The sequence below is a fragment of the Diplotaxodon limnothrissa genome, linkage group LG22 (assembly GCF_057381915.1).
Source record: "Diplotaxodon limnothrissa isolate DT_005_m linkage group LG22, D_limnothrissa_male_GT1.1, whole genome shotgun sequence".
Taxonomy (NCBI): Eukaryota; Metazoa; Chordata; class Actinopteri; order Cichliformes; family Cichlidae; genus Diplotaxodon; species Diplotaxodon limnothrissa.
The window spans coordinates 6,038,797-6,058,192 of record NC_140616.1 but is presented as its reverse complement, the minus strand read 5'-3'; the positions used below and the strand labels follow the sequence as shown (position 1 = coordinate 6,058,192).

At 40.5% G+C, this 19,396-nt stretch overlaps 2 protein-coding genes across 2 annotated transcripts; both read left to right on the top strand.

The window, feature by feature from the left end:
• Positions 1-841: 841 nt before the first annotated feature.
• LOC146609277 (uncharacterized) lies at positions 842-4,323 on the top strand. Its single transcript, XM_085346984.1, has 2 exons — positions 842-1,493; positions 4,218-4,323. Exons 1-2 carry the CDS (start codon positions 967-969, stop codon positions 4,321-4,323), a joined length of 633 nt encoding a protein of 210 aa, XP_085203110.1. The 5' UTR covers positions 842-966.
• Positions 4,324-11,338: 7,015 nt separating this feature from the next.
• LOC146609276 (class I histocompatibility antigen, F10 alpha chain-like) lies at positions 11,339-16,988 on the top strand. Its single transcript, XM_085346292.1, has 6 exons — positions 11,339-11,588; positions 14,388-14,666; positions 15,492-15,794; positions 16,480-16,575; positions 16,808-16,825; positions 16,969-16,988. Exons 1-6 carry the CDS (start codon positions 11,339-11,341, stop codon positions 16,986-16,988), a joined length of 966 nt encoding a protein of 321 aa, XP_085202418.1.
• The last annotated feature ends 2,408 nt before the right edge of the window (positions 16,989-19,396 follow it).

Here is a 19,396-nt window from a genome sequence, read left to right as displayed (position 1 = left end):
TTTTCTGATTTAGTTTAAATTGAGCTTCTGGTGGCTTGTGTGATATTTTCTTGAAAATGCTTTCTGTTCATATTTAGAGATTTAAATGGCTTTTTCTCTCTTATGTAAACGTTTCCTTTCAATAAAGCCCCCAATAATCCAAATTTCTGTCTTTTTGTGATTCCATACACTGTACACTTAGCTACAACATGAGTTATGTCTAAGTGTTAAAAGAGTTTTTCACCAGGCGACATTTTAACTTATTACAGATCTACTAGGCCTCAGTCACAGTGAAAGAAGAATAGGTTGGCAAGCTCCATGTGACCACAACAACCTTGTAGTGTATAACTGATTTCTCTGATTTTTCATTTGTATTTTTTCTGTGTCTCAGATAATTAAGTCGACGAATTACTGCTCTTAAACCGGACTAACAAGGACTTTGCACGCTCTGCTGCCCTCTGCTTCACTGAAACCTGGCTCAGTGAGCAAGTCCTAGACGCTGTCTTAAATCTGCCGGGCTTCCAACTTCACCGGGCGGACCGCGAAACAGAGCTCTCAGGGAAAACAAAGGGTGGTGGAGTCTGCTTCTACATTAATGAAGGTTGGTGTACTGATGTCACAGTGTTACAGAAACACTGCAGCCCACACTTGGAAAGTTTTTTCATCAACTGTAAACCTTTTTATTCACCGCGGGAGTTTTCTTCCTTCATGCTGGTCGGAGTTTACATCCCTCCACAGGCCAACGCGAACAACGCACTGTGCGAGCTGGCTGACCAGATTACTACCCTGGAGAGGAAATTCCCGGATTCCTTTACAATTATTCTTGGGGATTTTAACAGAGCAAACCTAAACTACAAACTCCCTAAATACAGACAGCATATAGACTGCCCCACCAGGGACAACATCATACTGGATCACTGCTACACCACTCTAAAAGATGCCTATCGCTCTGTGCCCCGGGCAGCTTTGGGACATTCTGATCACTGCATGGTCCATCTTATTCCAGTTTATAGGCAAAAACTCAAACGTGCCAAGCCTGTAGTCAAAACTGTGAAGAAGTGGACTAACGCAGCAAAGCAGGAACTGAAGGACTGTTTTGACTCCACTGATTGGACTATTTTTGAAGCTGCATCTGAGAACCTAGATGAGCTCACGGACACTGTGACATCATACATCAGTTTCTGTGAAGACGTGTGTGTGCCAACAAAGACCTTTTGCACATACAACAACAATAAACCATGGTTCACTCCTAAACTCCAACATCTTCGCAAGGCCAAGGAGGACGCTTACAGAAGTGGTGACAGGGTCCTGTACAAGCAAGCCAGGAACACACTGACCAAGGAGATCAAAGCAGCTAAAAGCATCTACTCCCAGAAGCTGGAAGAACGGCTCTCAGCCAACGACCCTGCGTCAGTGTGGAGGGGCCTGCAGGAAATCACCAGCTACAGACGCCCCCCACCCACTGTTGAAGCAAACAAAGACCTGGCCAACGAGTTAAACACTTTCTATTGCAGGTTTGAGACGGACAGACTCCCACGCCCCACCCTCCCCTCCCCAGGGACATTGCTTCAGACATTGACCCCCAACACACCTTCCACCTCTCCCCCCTTCACCCTGCCCCTCCCCAATCAAGACTCAACGACCACCACCACCCTCTCCAATCCAGACTCAACGACCTCCACCACACCTCTCACCCCCCTTTCCTCCTCCCTGAATCAGAATACACACTGAGGATGTGAGCCGACTATTCCAGAAACAGAAGCCCAGGAAAGCCCCCGGACCAGACGGCGTCTCCCCCTCCTGCCTCAAAACCTGTGCTGAACAGCTGGCTCCCATCTTTACTCGCATCTTCAACAGATCCCTGGAGCTGTGTGAAGTTCCCTCCTGCTTCAAACGCTCCACCATCATCCCTGTTCCCAAGAAACCCACCATCACAGGACTGAATGACTACAGACCTGTCGCCTTGACGTCTGTGGTCATGAAATCCTTCGAACGACTGGTGTTAGCCCATCTGAAAGACATTACAGGCCGCCAGCTGGACCCTCTGCAGTTTGCCTACCGGGCAAACAGGTCGGTGGATGATGCAGTGAACATGGGGCTGCATTACATCCTGCAACACCTTGACCGCCCGGGAACTTATGCCAGGGTCCTGTTTGTGGACTTTAGTTCGGCTTTTAACACCATTGTGCCTGAACTTCTTTCCTCTAAACTCTCCCAGCTCAGCGTGTCACCAGCTACCTGTCAGTGGATCACCAGCTTCCTGACAAACAGAAAGCAACAAGTGAGGCTGGGGGAGATCACCTCTGAAACCCGGTCCCTCAGTATTGGTGCCCCTCAAGGATGTGTCCTCTCACCACTACTGTTCTCCCTCTACACTAACGACTGCACCTCCAAGAACTCGGCTGTCAAACTCCTAAAGTTTGCAGATGACACCACTGTCATTGGCCTCATTCAAGATGGTGATGAGTCTGCATACCGGCAGGAAGTTGAGCGGCTGGTACTCTGGTGCAGTCAGCACAATCTGGAGCTGAACACTCTTAAGACTGTAGAGATGACAGTGGACTTCAGGAGACATCCCTCAACTCTGCTCCCCCTCACCATATCAGACAGCCCTGTGTCAACTGTGAAGACCTTCAAGTTCCTGGGTACAACCATCTCCCAGGACCTGAAGTGGGAGACCAACATCAACTCCATCCTCAAAAAGACCCAGCAGAGGATGTACTTCCTGAGACTACTGGGGAAGTACAGTCTTCCACAGGAGCTGCTGATCCAGTTCTACACTGCGGTCATTGAGTCTGTCCTGTGCTCCTCCATCACAGTCTGGTATGGAGCAGCCACTAAACAGGACAGGCGCAGACTGCAGCGGACTGTACGGGCAGCAGAAAGGATCATCGGCACCCCCCCTGCCCTCTATCCAGGATCTGTACCTCTCAAGAACCAGGAAACGGGCAGGGAAAATCATCGCAGACCCCTCACACCCTGGACACAGACTTTTTGATCTGCTGCCCTCTGGCAGACGGTACAGAAGCCCGCAGACCAGGACCACCCGACACAGGAACAGTTTCTTTCCCCTCGCCATCTCCCTTCTTAACAGTTGACCTGTCACACTGCTCCCACTGCCAGACTGCAGCTGCACCTTATGTACATTCTGTAGTATTCATTCCACCTCATTCATTTCTGTATTTTATGTATACAAGTTTAGATTCGTTATTTATAGTTGGTTTACACAGCTTTGTGTATGTATGTGTAATGTGTATATATAGACGTGTGTGTGTGTGTGTGTGTGTGTGTGTGTGTGTGTGTGTGTGTGTGTGATTTACATTGCCGTGCTTGAGAGCCACCATCTACCAGAACCAAATTCCCTTTATGTGTCTGCACATATACTTGGCCAATAAACACGATTCTGATTCTGATTCTGATACTAAATATTAAATGTTATTGTGCAGCATGCAAGATAGACAGCGCACAATGTGCTTTGAGGTAGCAGCACCACCAGAAAGATGCAGTTTGTGTCTGTGAACACCCGTGTGTACACCTGTGTGCACACCTGTGTGGATTAGCACGCTTGTTTCTCCATGTAACGATCTGCTAGAGGATGCAGAGAGCCATAGCCCCGTCTCCCAGGGTATGAAGCAGGTATGGAGGAGATCCAGGCCCCAGACATCCAGAGGCCCCAGAGTACGAGGACCCAAGGAGGACCACCAAAAGGGGGGGAACCGTGCCACCCTCCTGGGAAGAGCTGAGTAGAGCCCCAAACGAGAGGTCACCCAGCAGCCACGGAGCAGAGGCCAGAGGGGGTTGCAGTGACGTGCCCGTGGGCTCTGCCGGCAGCCAGCTGTGCCAGAGAGGACCGAGCCTCAGGCCCACAGGCCAGAGGCCTGAGGGCATCCCACCCCCCTCTGCCAATCGGCCACCAGGAGTGAGCCGGTACATACATGAGCGCCCAGCCCCAGACACCAAGAACCATCAACACACCAACATCTGAGGCAATCAGCCACCGGTAGGTGGTGAGGGGAGATAGGCCTCCATACTTTGGTGGGCCTGAGATGTTCCCAGAGAGGTGGAGTCTAAGACCCAACCTGACATATAGACACAGACGAACAGGCGCACGCAGACACAAACGTGCTTTCCCACCCCCATATGCACAACCAAATACTCGGCACTCACCTGACGTGTAGACAGACAAAAATAGACACTGCACAGACAGTCGCACTCCCCAAACATACTCTATATCCCAGGTCCAGGTATCCCCGCCCTCAGAGGAGCAAGCCGTACCTAGACCCAGGAGATGTAACCCTTCTCTCAGGGGTGGAGGCAAGTGGACCGCCTCCTTATCTGCAGTAGCAGGGAGGCCCCGCATCCCAGACCCCAATGTGACGGCCAGCACCTCCTCCCAGCCCCCCAGCCCTGACGGCTAACAGAGTGAAGACCTCAAACCTCCCTACGCCCGCTCATATGTAGTGTTGCTGTGTGCTGTTCTAAAGTGCATTTAAAACATATGAGGGCATGGTGCTTCCTGCCAGAGAGCAGCAGGGCTCCTCCCGAAAACCCTCAGTGTCTATATGCATTTAAAATTGAGGGTAGGGCACCAGTGCCAGAGGTGGGTTTGAATACACAGACCATCCTCTGGATGCTGTAAAACGTGCCCACCCCCAAGGCCCTATATGTATGTGTTATGTGAGAGTGTGAGTAATGTGGATGTCTAGGTTGCAGAATAAACAAAGTCATGTTCTTCTCTACACACAACTCTTGGCCTCCAGGGCATAAAACTTTGGACTTTTAACCAAAATAATACCTATATGAGACACAGTTTATGATTCGAATGTTAGAGATCCTGCAACTGGCGTTTGGGCTGTGCAGGGGTCTCTCTCTTCTGGAAGATGATTGAGTAAAAAGAAATATAAATGTTTTAATACACTATGAGTCGGTTTTCTCTGTTCTATCATGGGGACAAAAGAATCCGGGTTTAATACCTGTCACTTCGGGCCTTAACTAGAACTGTGCCTGTGGTCTTCCATTTCCTCACTATGTTCCTCACAGTGGAAGCTAACAGCTGAAATCTCTGAGATAGCTTTTTGTATACTTCTCCTAAACCATGATGTTGAACAATCTTTGTTTTCAGGTCATTTGAGTTGTTTTGAGGCTCCCATGTTGCCACTCTTCAGAGAAGATGCAAAGAGGAGAAAAACTTGCAATGGGCAGTCATAAATACTCTCTCTCATGATTGGATTCACCTGTTTATGTAGGTCAAGGGTCAATGAGCTTACCAAACAAACTTTGTGTTCCAATAATCAGTGCTAAAGGTATTTAAATCAATAAAACAATAAGGGTGCCCAAATTTATGCACCTGCCTAATTTTGTTTAAGTAACTATTGCACACTTTCTGTAAATCCTAAAAACTTCATTTCACTTCTCAAAAATCATTGTGTTCTTATGCTGTATGATATATTTAACTGAAATTGCTGATCCAAACAACCAAAGATTTATGAAGAAAAATCATGGAAGTGATCAGGGATAACCAAACCTTTGCATACCACTGTATGTGACTGTCCTGGATTTCACTCTGTTGACTGCAGTCTGTGTCCCACAGAGACCAGTTGTGAATAGGATGGTGCGAGTGAAGAACTTAACAGTTATGGTCAGTCTATGACAGAGAAGACTATATCACTACATGCAAATACTAATAACTCAAGAACAGCAGGCCTTTGAAAGTAAAACGAAGAGTGACAGTAACAAAGCTTTGTTAGAGCAGCTACTTCACCCAGGAGTGGCAAAAATATTTGGAACATGTGAGGAGTTATCTGCTAAAAACAGGTTAGATCAGATGCTGATGTACATTCATTTTGCAGATCTGCCCTTTGTTCACTCTCTGTTGTGTTGAATGCTTCATCCACTTTACAAGTAGTTATACTATGTTAGTTCAGGCTTTGTCCTTAAAAATAAGAGCAATTTGACAGAAATCACACCAGATATGATGAATCTCACATTTCATCTCAAAATATAAAGAACTCTGAAAAAGTCTTGAGCTATCTGTCATTTTTTTTTAAAAAAATACTTTTTTTAGGAATAGGTGCAATGATTTATGGAAAAATGAACAAACATACAAACAAAAGTATAAATTCAGTATATGAGGCAAAAAGAGAGTCTGTATAATTCTAACAAGCTTGAAAGTGATTCGGTATGATCGTCTTTAACAAAGACTCTTGGGCAGCTTTCTTGTCATTTCCTTTATGAGGTCTTCAGGAAGAGTTCTCCAGACTTCTTGAAGGATGTTTAAAGCTGATTTTTCTGTTCTCTGTGAAGATATTACACAGAGACTATAGACCATAAACTAGAGACAGTTTTCTATGTAAGTTTTCAGCTCATAGCTCTTTGGGAATAAGAAGAAACACTTTGAAAGACTTTCTAAAAGCCTGGAGAGTTATTGATAAAGACTAGTTAAAAATTAAAACAAAGTCTGGCTCTTTGAAAAGAAAATATAAAGAAATAAGAATTAAGGGCGACTCAAGAATTTAACACAATATTGAAATTTCCTCCTAACTTTGAACTGTGTATCTGTCTCTTGTATAATTTTGTATTGTATAATAGAGTAGCTATTGTTCTTTACATTATTTACAAGGACAGTTCACCCTGCAAATTCACCCCAGGGTGAGACCATGCATGTTAGTTAGACCATGTTAGTTTGATCAGCTTGCATCCTTAATATACTGGCTACTTATTCTAAACAATATATAAAATACTTCATGGGTATGACATATGGCTAAGAAACCACCTGCGAGCAATATTTTCAAATTGTTGAAGAAAACACAAACTAATTCAAGGATGAGAAAAAGTGAGATGAGAAAAATTAACCCCAGCAAGAAACATGAAGAGCAGATGCTGCAACAACGCAGGATATAATCCAAGCAGCAATGATCCTCCTGTAAGTAGGAAAAACTCCACCTGCTGATGTGACTGTCCAGCGTTTGGCTTGAAAATATTCTCAAAAGAAGTGTTAGCTTTATGTGACTATGCCATGAGGAAAGCATGAATCAAGCTTTATGCTATAACTGCCTGTAGAACAGCTGAAGCTGTTCTTAAATTTTACTGGTCTGTGTACAATCATACAAATTTAGCATTGCCAGCAGATTGTTGTCAGGTTTGTTCCTGGTCGGTGCTGGTCTGCAGTGTAATGAAAAGTCAAACTATTATTATTTTGAATAACTTTTATATAAGTATGAGTAAAATAGCTGTAATCTTTTAATATACAGTGGCTTGCAAAAGTATTCGGCCCATTTGAACTTTCCCACATTTTGTCACATTACAGCCACAAACATGAATCAATTTTATTGGAATTCCACGTGAAACATGCAGTAGAACAGTAGGCCCATATATTTTAAATTCCCTCGTTCAAGACCATGACGACTTAAAATCACAGCTCTATGTAAAGATTTGACTTAATTTTGTGAAAAACAAATAACACAAAAACAGTAACATACCATCTGTACATCAGCTCAATAATTTGCTGTAGGCAAAGGCCAAGACTGTTTGCCACCCAAAGCATTTTTCTTGCAGCATATCTGTCAAAAATGTCCATCAGGATTATTTTTAAATGGATTGCTTTTTCTGGTAACTCACATTTACAATCACAGACAAAAGACAAACAAATTATTAAATTTGTGTGATTTTCCAGTTTGAACGCACAGAGGTACAGTGCTCAGCACTGTTGACTGTGAGGTTCCATGTTCAAATCACCTGATTTAATTATATGGTTTTTCCCTCTTTCTACAGTCTAAAGAAGTTAGATTGTGGTTCGTAATTGGACATGATGTGGTTGTGAACATATAGTTGTCTGTGCTGCAACGTGTCTAGTTCCCATGGCTGCAAAACAAGCTTGCGTCATCATTCCTCCACCACCATGTTGACAAGTGATATGCTGTGTTTATTTATTTGTTCCTCAACATGGTGCTGTGCATTAAGGCCAAACATTTCCACTTTGGTATTTTCTGTTGAAACTTTAAAACTTAATCTGCACTGGAATTTAGAAAGGAGGAGGAGACTTTCACCTGACAACTAACAACTAACCAAACATACCATATTTGTTCAGTCTTTCTCTAATTGTACTCATAAACCTTAACATGTACAGTAACATGCTAAATGATACCTGTAGATTTGTATAGCTCTTTATTTTATTTACTCTTTATCATGTAGTTTCTCTGAGCACTTATTCGAGAGACGTCCGAAATACATTCTTATTACTGTTTGTTTTGACTTTTAAGCTACCCTACCAGGATATTTTCATTCAAATGCTAAGACAAAATGTCAATATCTATGAATGTGGAGACTCAAAAGACTAGTTAGGTAATAGTTGCCGATGGATTTATGAAACTTGATAGAAACTTGGACATTTGCAATAGGTGAATCGGTGAACTACCGAGGTTGCGCCCAAATGCTTAAAACTGTTAGCTGGTCAGTGTTTTCAGGTGTGCTTGTACTACCTGTATGGTGCGGAGTGCTGACTAAGTCATGTTAAACCCATTAAAGCGTCGAGCTCAAATATCTTTTCATTTTTGTGCACTGTTCTCTTGTCGGCACACATTTTCTGTTTATTGAAGCCTTTTGTGAATAATTTTGATCATGTAAAAACTGGGAATTGGTCCCTATTGACAATACTCTTATTTTTTGCATATGTCATTTAGGAAAGGTAATTGGTCACTGAACTTTTTGCAACTATGTGTATTTCTAAATTTTGTGGAAAATGCCTGGAGCAAGCCCTCATAATCAGGCTTTGATAGGGAACTAGGACAAGGTCATCCACAGTGGTGACTGTATAAACTGATCCCCCCTTTCCTTGGGTTTTAAGCACTTTAAAGACTACTGGACTCCAAATATCTTGAATTTTGTAATGGTCTCTAATGCCAACCCTTTAAGGTAAACAGTCTTGCAGGGGTACTTACATGATTCCTTACATGCTGATCAGCGTGTTAGCTGCAGTGTTTTAGTGACACCTTTAAAACCTATGGCGTAACTGGGTCTGGTGTTCCACAATCCAGTCATGAGTGCTGCCGCCCACAGGCTCATGAATCCTTCGTAACAGACAATTGATCTAAAAATCAAAAAATGGTGACCTATCAGTCGACTGATGTGGTAACCTGTGGTAGAAAACAGAGACAGTCTCTTTTCTCTGTGGAAGGAAGGGTGCATAGTACACTGTGCACAGTGTGATTAAATTGCTCACACTGACCATTACCAACTGGATGGTGAGGGAGCACGGTGGCACGGTGGTTAGCACTGTTGCCGCACAGCAAGAAGGTCCTGAGTTCAATTCCACCATCAGGCCGGGGTCTTTCTGTGTGGAGTTTGCATGTTCTCCCCGTGTTTGCGTGGGTTCTCTCCGGGTACTCCGGCTTCCTCCCACCGTCCAAAGACATGCAGCTTGTGGGGATAGGTTAATTGGATAATCCAAATTGCCACTAGGTGTGAATGTGAGTGTGAATGGTTGTCTGTCCTTGTGTGTTAGCCCTGCGACAGACTGGCGACCTCTCCAGGGTGTACCCTGCCTCTCGCCCTATGACAGCTGGGATAGGCTCCAGCGCCCCCCGCGACCCTGAAAAGGATAAGCGGAAGCGAATGGATGGATGGATGGTGAGGGATGGTGTGACTTTTCTCAATGCCACACTTTTGGCAAAGTTGCTGAAACAGGTTGTTCTAAAATTGTCTGCCTTGGTGTGGAAACAGCTCCCAACTTGGATCCAGGAGACAGATACCTAATCCTACTTTAGTTATGCAGCAATAGGGTTAAGCTGCTGGGTGCTTCCTATGATGCACAGAGTGTTTCTTCTTCACTTATCTCTTTTCACTCTATGTATTTATACACCTCTCTACATTTATTATCAGTTATTATTAATCTCTGGATCTCTTCCACAGCATTCCTTTGTCCTGTCTCCCTTCCTTCACCTGCAACCGGTCACTGTGGATGGCCAACTGTCCTTGAGCCTTATCAGTAGAACATCAGTCCAGTGATCATAGGATAATAGAGATGGAGGGGAAATGAAAGTCAAACCCAGATTTATGTGTGTTTTAAACTTCACACCCTTTTTTGTAAAGGTTCATACTGGTCCACAGTCTCCACTGGTGGATGTCTTGGGACACTAGCTCTGTAGCTAAATAGAGAGCAATGAGGAGACAACTGACTGACACCTCAGTTGAGTCCCACCAAAAGCTGACTTAGAGATCTAAAGTGACCTACAAAATCTCTCAGATTCACCTGTTGGTGTTAGTGTGTGATAGGTTTGTAGCTTGAACCTATTCGCTGGAACGTTGAGGACAATATAATTACACAGCAAGCAAGACACGAAGTAGGCAAAGTTCTTCTTGTTACTCATGCATGAGGGAGACCTGCCTGGAGCCAAGTGTCGTTCCACCACTTGACCTCCGTCAGACTCTCAGCCAGGTTCCCCATAGCACTCCTTTTATTGTGGTTACATGAATATGCATAGGGTCATTAACATATAACATCTTACATAGGTATACATGTGAACAAAGAATACTGTGTGTGTGTGTGTGTGGGGGGGGGGGGGTCAGAGTGTGACCCCATAAATGACTTCCCTAAACCTGCTAGTCTGGAAGTCCAACAGTTCATCTAAACAAAAGGCACTTAGCCTAAAACAGATACAGCCACGTTTATCCTGCCATAAAACAATAAAACAAGGTACGACCTCTTCTCATGCTCCCAGGATGTAGGTGTGCATTCCAGTGTGGAATACACACCAAGCCTTTGCAGCCTGCTAAAGATCACACATCCTATCACTACACAATTGATTATACACCTCTAAGCATATATGGTTAAATATTTCTAAGCATAAATGACAATCAACAATACAAAACTTAACAGTGTGGCTATCCTCTGGATGTGTTCACTTAATTTTAATGATAATCTCTATCAGTTTTATTTTATTTTTTTATTCCACTTGTTTTCCACTGAATTACTGGTTCATTAGTTAGCTAATATAAACTAATGTAAGCAGCAACCGACCAACCAACTCAGTGATGTCACGTTCTGTGCTGGCAAAAAGGTACAGCTAAACATGATCCAAAAAGTTTAACTTTAAGCGCTTATTGCTTAAATCCAGCTCCACAGACGGTTACATCTATGTCAGTTTTTGAGAACTCCGTGATGAAAATTAGTCTTTATATGTGCAGTTTTATATCCACTTTAACAACAAAAGAATATGTGTTGTCTGAAATGTTTCTCAGAGTGTTTGAATGCATCTTGTTGCATTTTTACCAGCTGAATGGTAATTATTAGTCAGAAATATTTAAGTACAAATTTAACTTGAAGGCAACTTGCTTTTGTTTGTTTGTTTCAGAGCGACACACTATGACATACATTGAGACTGCAGCCACTGGTTGGAATGAATCTCCTGAGTTAACTGAAGTCATATTTGTAAATGGTCAGGAGTTTGTGCATTATAAGAGCAGCTTGAAGAAGATGGTACCCAAGACTGAGTGGATTGAGAAAACTGTAGATCCTGAATATTGGGAAAGAGAGAGACAGAGGAACATACGCAATGAGCAAGCGATCAAAGCACATGTCGTCTGGCTAATGGAGCGTTTGAATCAGACTAGCGGTGAGTAAAAAACACTGAAACCTAAAGATCCTCCTGAGATAAAATAACTTTTTTGGTGATTTCCTTTCCCTTTTGGAGCTAAATGAGGCCACTTAAACACATGAGATATCAATGGAAAGCACATGATGTCCTCTATTAAGAGCATCAGGACTTAGTGGGGCAGCTCAAATAAGTAAAACAATATAGATCAAAAACAAATGTCCATTGGAGAGGACATAAATGGACAGGCTGATTCTTAGGAAGATATAATGTTATGTAGTGCTGATGTGTGTGCATATGTGTGTGTGTTTGTGTGTGTACACAATCCACACTTCCTGATTTTTTTGTTTTTGCATATTCTTCACACTTACATGTTTGACATCATCAAGCAAATTTTAATATTAAACAAAGATAAGCCGAGCAAATACAACTCCAGCTTTAATGATGATTTCATATATTAAAGGGAAAAAAAGCTACGACCCTGAAAAAGTCATTGTCTCCTAAACTGGATAACTGGTTGTGCAATCCTTGGCAGGAAGGAGGGGATTTGATGAGAATGTAGTGATTCTGATTTTATCATTGATATCACTTATCAGTTCAGTTCCTTATTGATTCTCATTGGGTTCTCAAAGATATTCCAGTCATACAAATTCATTGCAGGCTGTGTGGTGAACTGTTTGTGCATGTTCGAGGTATTTGACCTATTTGTTGTGATCAGAGTTGTGGTCCTTATTTAAAAAGTAATGTATTACACATATTACACAGTAATGCAGTACATTATTTAATTACTCACAGAAGTAATTTGTTATACTACTTGTTACAGTCCATTCGTGTTACTCTGTAAAATGTTCTGAAACATGCTGTCATATAATAATCAGTTAATAGTATAAACCTATAGGTTACAGTCACACACCAACACAAATCACTATCCTAATGAGAACACACACGTGATCTTTGTCTTAGTAATTTGGGCATGAACACAAAGTAAAGATGAAAACCAGCACACAGCGACTTCAAAGTGATCGTCACGGTGATTCTGCTAAAGATGAACAGGGAGAAAACGGGGCTGCAGTCTGACTGCTCACCAGTTTGTTAACTGTTGAAGTTCAGGGTCTGGCTGAGTTCTGCATTCAGCTTTAACATCTTGGACAGCTTAGCGTTAGCATGCTGTCTGGCTAGCTTAGCATTAGCATGGTGTCCATGCAGATGCTTGCAAAGAGCTGAAATTGTGTTAGCAGCATAATGCAGTTGTTTCTGTCCTGGAGGCAGTTTGCACTTTACCATCGCACACGTCCTTTTGTGCAAAAAAAAAAAAAAGATTGTCCATATCCATTCTGCAGGCTGCCATTTTCTTCCTCCTACACACTGAAATCAGCTGATTGTAGCACAAGTGCAAATGAAATCAACAGGCATGATCAATAGGCAAGCTGACCAACAAATCCAAATTGGATTACTGGGAACCAGTGTGCTTGATTCCCATCCCTAAATGGCAGCAACGACTGGAATCAATCATTTGTTTGTTGCTCAGTCACATTGGAGGGGTTTTAAGCACGAATGACCTCTTTAAGCATCTCAATCAGATTTAAGTCCAAACTTTGATTAGACCACTCTAAAACCTTCCTTTAGTTATTTGTTTTGTTTTGTTTTAGCCATTCAGTGGTAGACTTACTGGTATGTTTTAGATCATTCTCCACCTGTGTAACCCAAGTGTGATTTCAGGGCATGTTCTATGTTCTATGATTGATGGGTTTGTTGTGAATTTTCACTGGTGCAGCCATAGCATGAATTTGAAAATTCAGCTAAATTTTGATATTATAATGTTAACACAAAGTTGATAACAGTTAAGGGTCTCTGTGGCAGAGGTGGCAAAAGTACAGACATTCAGTACTTAAGTAGAAGTACAGATACGAGTGTTAAAAATACTCCAGTAAAAGTAAAAACGTAAAGACTGTGAAATGTACTTAAAGTAAGAAAGTAAAAAAGCAGGTCTTTGGAGAACATTTGTATTTTTGTGCAAAGCTACCTGAACATTGTGTTATATTAATGTAATAATAAAATAATATTAATAAATGAGAAACAAACTTTAGTTTAAAATTTAATTCTAATAAATGCACTTAGCTTGAATGAGTCAAGTAAAAAATGAGCAGAGAAAAAGAAGAAAAATTTAAAAATATCTCTATTTTCTGTTCTTACATTGTAGAGGATGACTTTGCCTCCAAGCAGGAAAAAGAGTAGCGACTGGGTTAAAATGGGATTTAGCAGGTGGCAAAACCCTAAAATTGGTTGTGGTGGCTGTAGGAATGCAGCTAAGATAATGATGGGAAAGAAAAGGGTTTGCTGCTGGGTTCCTTTGACCCAGACCACAGTGAATAGTCTTTATACACAGTTAATTAAAGCAAGCCCTAAAAAGTTAATTCTGTTCATCTGGAAGAAATGTTTCTTCCACGGAAAACACTGAAATAATTTCATCACCTGGCTGACTGAGTATGCATCAAAACAATTAAAGCAAACGTTAGAGTGTCCAGTTGCCAAGAACATGCTCTCTCAGAGGTGTTTTGAGTGTCTTGTGGACTAAATAGCAGCTCCAGAAACACTGATTTGATGTGCTGACTTCATAAAAAGGATGTGTTTTGTTGTGTGTCTTTGATTATTCCCTACATAGGGTAGCTCAGTGCTTTTTTGTCTATATTAAAAACACTGAGGCTCTCTTAACATTGAATAAAAAGGACTGCTTCTTTACAACAGTTTGAGGTTTGCTGTCTGCTGAACAGCATCTAAAGATAGAATATCTCTCATTTACTACAGTTCTTTATCTTTCAGGTGTTCACATTTTGCAGTGGATGTACGGCTGTGAGTGGAACGAAGACACAGAAGAGGTGACTGGATTTGAGATACTTGGTTATGATGGGAGAGATTATGTTGCATTTGACCTGAAGACAGAGACATATATTGCTTCAGCACCTCAGGCTGTTATAACCAAACATAACTGGGACAGAGACAAAACTCGCATATTATACAAGAAGTACTTCCTCACACAGGAGTGTGTTGACAAACTGAAGAACTTTGTGAACTCTGGGAGGAAATCTCTGATGAAAACAGGTAAAATCACCAGATTTAGAGCAATGGACACAATATTCATATGACTCAATGTCGGTGTCCATAATAATTAAAAAAAAACAAAAACAGTTTTCTAATTTTTCTCATCACCTCTCTTCACTATATATTTACCACTGTGTTTTGTTTTTTACATTCATGGCTTTTTGTTTGTTGTTTTTCTACTAACTTCATCTTAGTCCTTGCTATTAAGATTCTTAGTTTCATTTCATGCTTTTATTTTCAGTTTCCATCTCTTCCTTATTACTCTGCATTTATATTACTCTCGTGATACACTGGTGAGCTGTCCACCTCTTACACATTGACAGCTAGGATCGGCTCCAGGGTTGCAGAGCAGCTTATGTTGGATAAACTGTCATGGTCCTGGGTCTTTGACCCAGAAGGTCTTTCAAATTCTGTTTATTATTAAATGTCTTCAGTTTGATTCTTAGTCGGCTTTTTTTTTAAGTTTTCATCTTTGTGTGTTTCCTTCATGTTTTCTACCCTGAGTTTAGTTCCAGTTTCTGTTGTGTTTATCGTCTTGTACTGTTTCTGGGAACTCTTTATTCCTTACTAATTTTTGGTGTCCTTGTTGTATTCTTAGTACTCTTTGTTTTTTTGTTCTTCTTAGACTCTTATCAGCCTAAATAAAGAACTTGTCTGAACATTACACTTTCTAGTATGAACTTTGTGGACACACTTAGCTTCTGGCAGCCTATCTATCCATCATATCTGGGGTGTTCCTTGTCTTTTTCCCTATAACAACAGAAACAGTAATATTAAAGTACAGTTAATAAGACATAACAAACTAAAAACCTCTTTACTCTTTAGTTCCTCCCTCAGTGTTTCTCCTCCAGAAGACTCCCTCCTCTCCCATCAGCTGCCACGCTACGGGATTTTTTCCTAACGTAGCTGAGATGTTCTGGAGGAAAGATGGAGAGGAGCTTCATGAGGGTGTGCACAAAGGAGAGATCCTCCCCAACAATGATGAGACCTTCCAGATGAGTGTTGATCTGAAACTTTCATCAGTCAAACCTGAAGACTGGGAGAGGCACGAATGTGTGTTTCAGTTCAGTGGCGTCAACAAGGAGATCGTCACCAAACTGGACAAAACAAAAATCAAGACCAATACAGGTAAGACTGAATTCAAAGGGAGATTATTAATCTTTAAAAATATATTTATCTTTCTTCTGGCCTGTTTTGTTATTCCATGTACACTGTAACCTGTCATCACCACAGTGGTTCAGTAAATGGTCACAAAAACTAATCAGCCATTTAATTACAATCTGATTTAAATAAATAATTTCAGAGTTAATGGGACAAAAGGTCAAGATCCAAAAATATATACACAGCTTTATTTTTTAATTCTCACTATGCATTTTGGGAAAATGTTATTTTTATTTTTTACATTTTAGTATTTTCACAGTATGTTTCTCATCAAGTTCACAAAAATCATCCTAAACTGTGCACAGGTTAGATCTGATGCTGTTATTTTAAATAAAGGATTAAACTTTCCATGATGTTTATTTATAACTTGTTTTCTCACAGCATGTAAAAACATAAATATATGCAGTATTGTAACACAGTTTTCACTGGGTCAGTCATTATGATGTAGCTGCTGAGAATCAAACAGTAACTGTGATTCAGTTATTCTGACTAAACTCATCCTAAAACTCATTATTCACTGATCTACACTGAGAATATATCAGGTTGTTTAAGTCCTGCAATACTTTTAAAATAATCAAAGGACTAATGTAATGAACATAGTCTGATTACTCACTGGTCTGTGAGAGAAATATTGTAAATATTGTGGTTTCAGGTCCTTCAGGGTTTCATGTTGGTGGTGTTATCGGAGGTCTTGCGGTTCTTCTCCTGGCCGTCTGTATCGGAATCTATTTCAAGTTACGAGGAAATGGTAATGAGCAAAATATATTTTTATGCTTTATGAATGATATTCATGTGAAATATTTACTAATATATTATTATTCTAATAAATTAATATACTTCATGCCCTGTTCCTATGATATAAAAAAATCATAAATTGGGAATATTTAATAATTTAGATAGCAGTTACTAATTAAATTATGTAAAATACTTATTGTCTGATTAATTTCTAAATAAATAACTGTGGTAATGTCTGTTTTCAGGGTTTAATCGTGCAAACTGTAAGTATTTTTAAAATGTGTTTAAAGTTATTTGGATGTTATTTGTGTACTGAATATAAAAAGACTTGTAGAGTCACTGACGTCAGCTTGACAGAAATAACTAATGTTGTTATTCATCTGAAAATATAATTCTTCTTTTTAAGCTTCTGATACTGTGACTTGAAGATTCAGACTCAAAAGTAATTAAATCCTAATGTAAGTACAGCACACCAAACTACACTATTTAATATCATCTCTAAAAACTTTTAAATATTATTTATTATTATATAAATGTCTATAAATGTAAAATAAATGTTCCAAATCCAAAAAGTATGAAGCAAAAAATGAATGACTGCATTAAACAGACTCAATATTTCTGTTCTGACAGGAGAGCAGTAAAGAGTAGACAACCATCTCTGAACTGAGGAAGGACCTAAGGGTGCAGCTGTGATTGCAGCCCCGACTCTCTGTGAATGGTACTCGTGACTACAGATCAAAGGTCATGACTTTAATAGCAATTATAAAACTGACCTCGTGGCCCATTGCTAGTCAGTGGTGCTAATTCCAGTCATTATGCAAATGTTCTGTTTATAAGGTTATAAGTTTACAAGTCACTTGAATGAGCGACGAAACGTTTCTCCCACTGAAAGCGCTACGTCCAGATGAACAGAATCAGTCATTTTGTGTTTTTCACTCAGAAATTGCAACATTCACAGATGTAGATCCTAAATTATTTAAACACAAGGACATTTTTGGGACATTTGTCTATGATGAGAAGCTGGTTTCCTTTTTTCTTTTTATGCTTCTTTTGTCATTTTGTTTTGGTTCTGTTATAATTTATAAACTTTATAATGTTAAGAGTTTCTTTTCAAGAACGTTCTCCTTCAAATTAATTTATTTCACACATTTTGTTAAGCTCTGTGATTACAGACATCATAGAGCTGGGATTATTAATGAACTCCTTGCACAATGTATGATATTCAGAACTTGTACAGATTTTATATATAAAATCATTCGTAGAACAGTAAACAGTGGAGGGATTCTGTGTTATATTTATTTATTTAATTATTATTATTTAATAATTTTATCAGGCAACTGAGGACATGTTTAAACTGAATCCTACTGACTGAGATTCTTTTAGACCACAGTGGTGTAATTTTTTGTCATATCTCACAGTTTTTCCCTTTTAAAAAAATCATTAAATTTTTCTAATGATTTTGTCACATTGTTGTTTTCTGCATCTACTTTGGTTAGTCCTTTAAAAAATATAACGTTTTCGGGGTTTCAACGAATTCCAGTCAAAAGCATCCAATTCCACTTGTGCAATTTTAATAAATGAAACTTCATTCACTTAATATTTGCCATGAGTCCTACATGAAAGTGATACGTCAGAGGAGGGTGAGAAATCAGACATTTTAAAGAGCAAAACTCTTGGAGGCCGTCGTTCATACTAGAAGTTCGGTGGAGACGTCACTGGATCTACTTTAGACAGCTGCTCTGTGTGCTGGATGTTTCACATGAAGAGCAGATGCTGCAACAACGCAGGTTGTAATCCAAGAAACATTGATCCTCCTGGAAGTTAGAAAACTCCACCTGCTGATGTGACTGTCCAACAACTGGCTTAAAGGTCTTCTCAAAAGAAGTGTTAACTTTACATGACCATGCCCTGAGGTGTGCGTTTAGCCGCAGCTGTTCTTAGTTGTTTCTGCTCCAAACACAATCATGTAGCTTTAGCTTTGCCAGCAGATTGTTGTCAGGTTTGTTCCTGGTGGGAGCTGGTCTGCAGTGTAATGAAAAGTCAAACTACTGTTTTTTTGATTAGCTTTTATTTAAGCATGGATAATATAACTCCAATTTTAAATGTGAGCACAAAAAGATGTTGGTGCAAGTTATGGCGACTTTACTAGGCTGAGAAACCCAAATAAACATTTCAGAGAGAGCAAAAACGCACAAGTGGCCAAATCAATAATCCGGTGCATTATTAAAAAGGGCATGCTGGAGAGATTATACCTCTCGGCTGACCTGGGAACGCCTTGGAAAGCCCCAGGATAAGATAGAGGAGGTGGCTGGGGAGAGCGAGGTCTGGGCTTCTCTGCTTAGGCTGCTGCCCCCGCGACCCGGCCCCGGATAAAGTGGAAGAAGATGGATGGATTGTTAAAAAGAATGAATGCACTGACCAGCTCGGCAACAACAAAAGGCCTGAAAGACCACAGAAGACAACTAAAGTGAATGATGGCAGAATTATTTACATGGTTACAAGAAATAATTTAAAACATCTAACCAAGCCAGTAACACTGGATGAGTATGTATGTGATTGTCATGGTCTACAGTCATGAGAACCATTATTTAATGTAAATACAGAGAGTTTACAACATGGTACAAAACACTGGTTACACTCAAGAACAGGAAGACTTTCCCAGAAAACATCTAAAACGGCATACACAGAAATGTAAACAATAAAATGAATTAATAAATAAATTATTAAACAAATGAAACAAATGTTATAACAATGATGGGAAATGAAGAGCTTAGAAAAGAAAAACAGCTCATGATTGAAAGCACAGCAACTAGTGCTTCTAGTGTTTACTGATG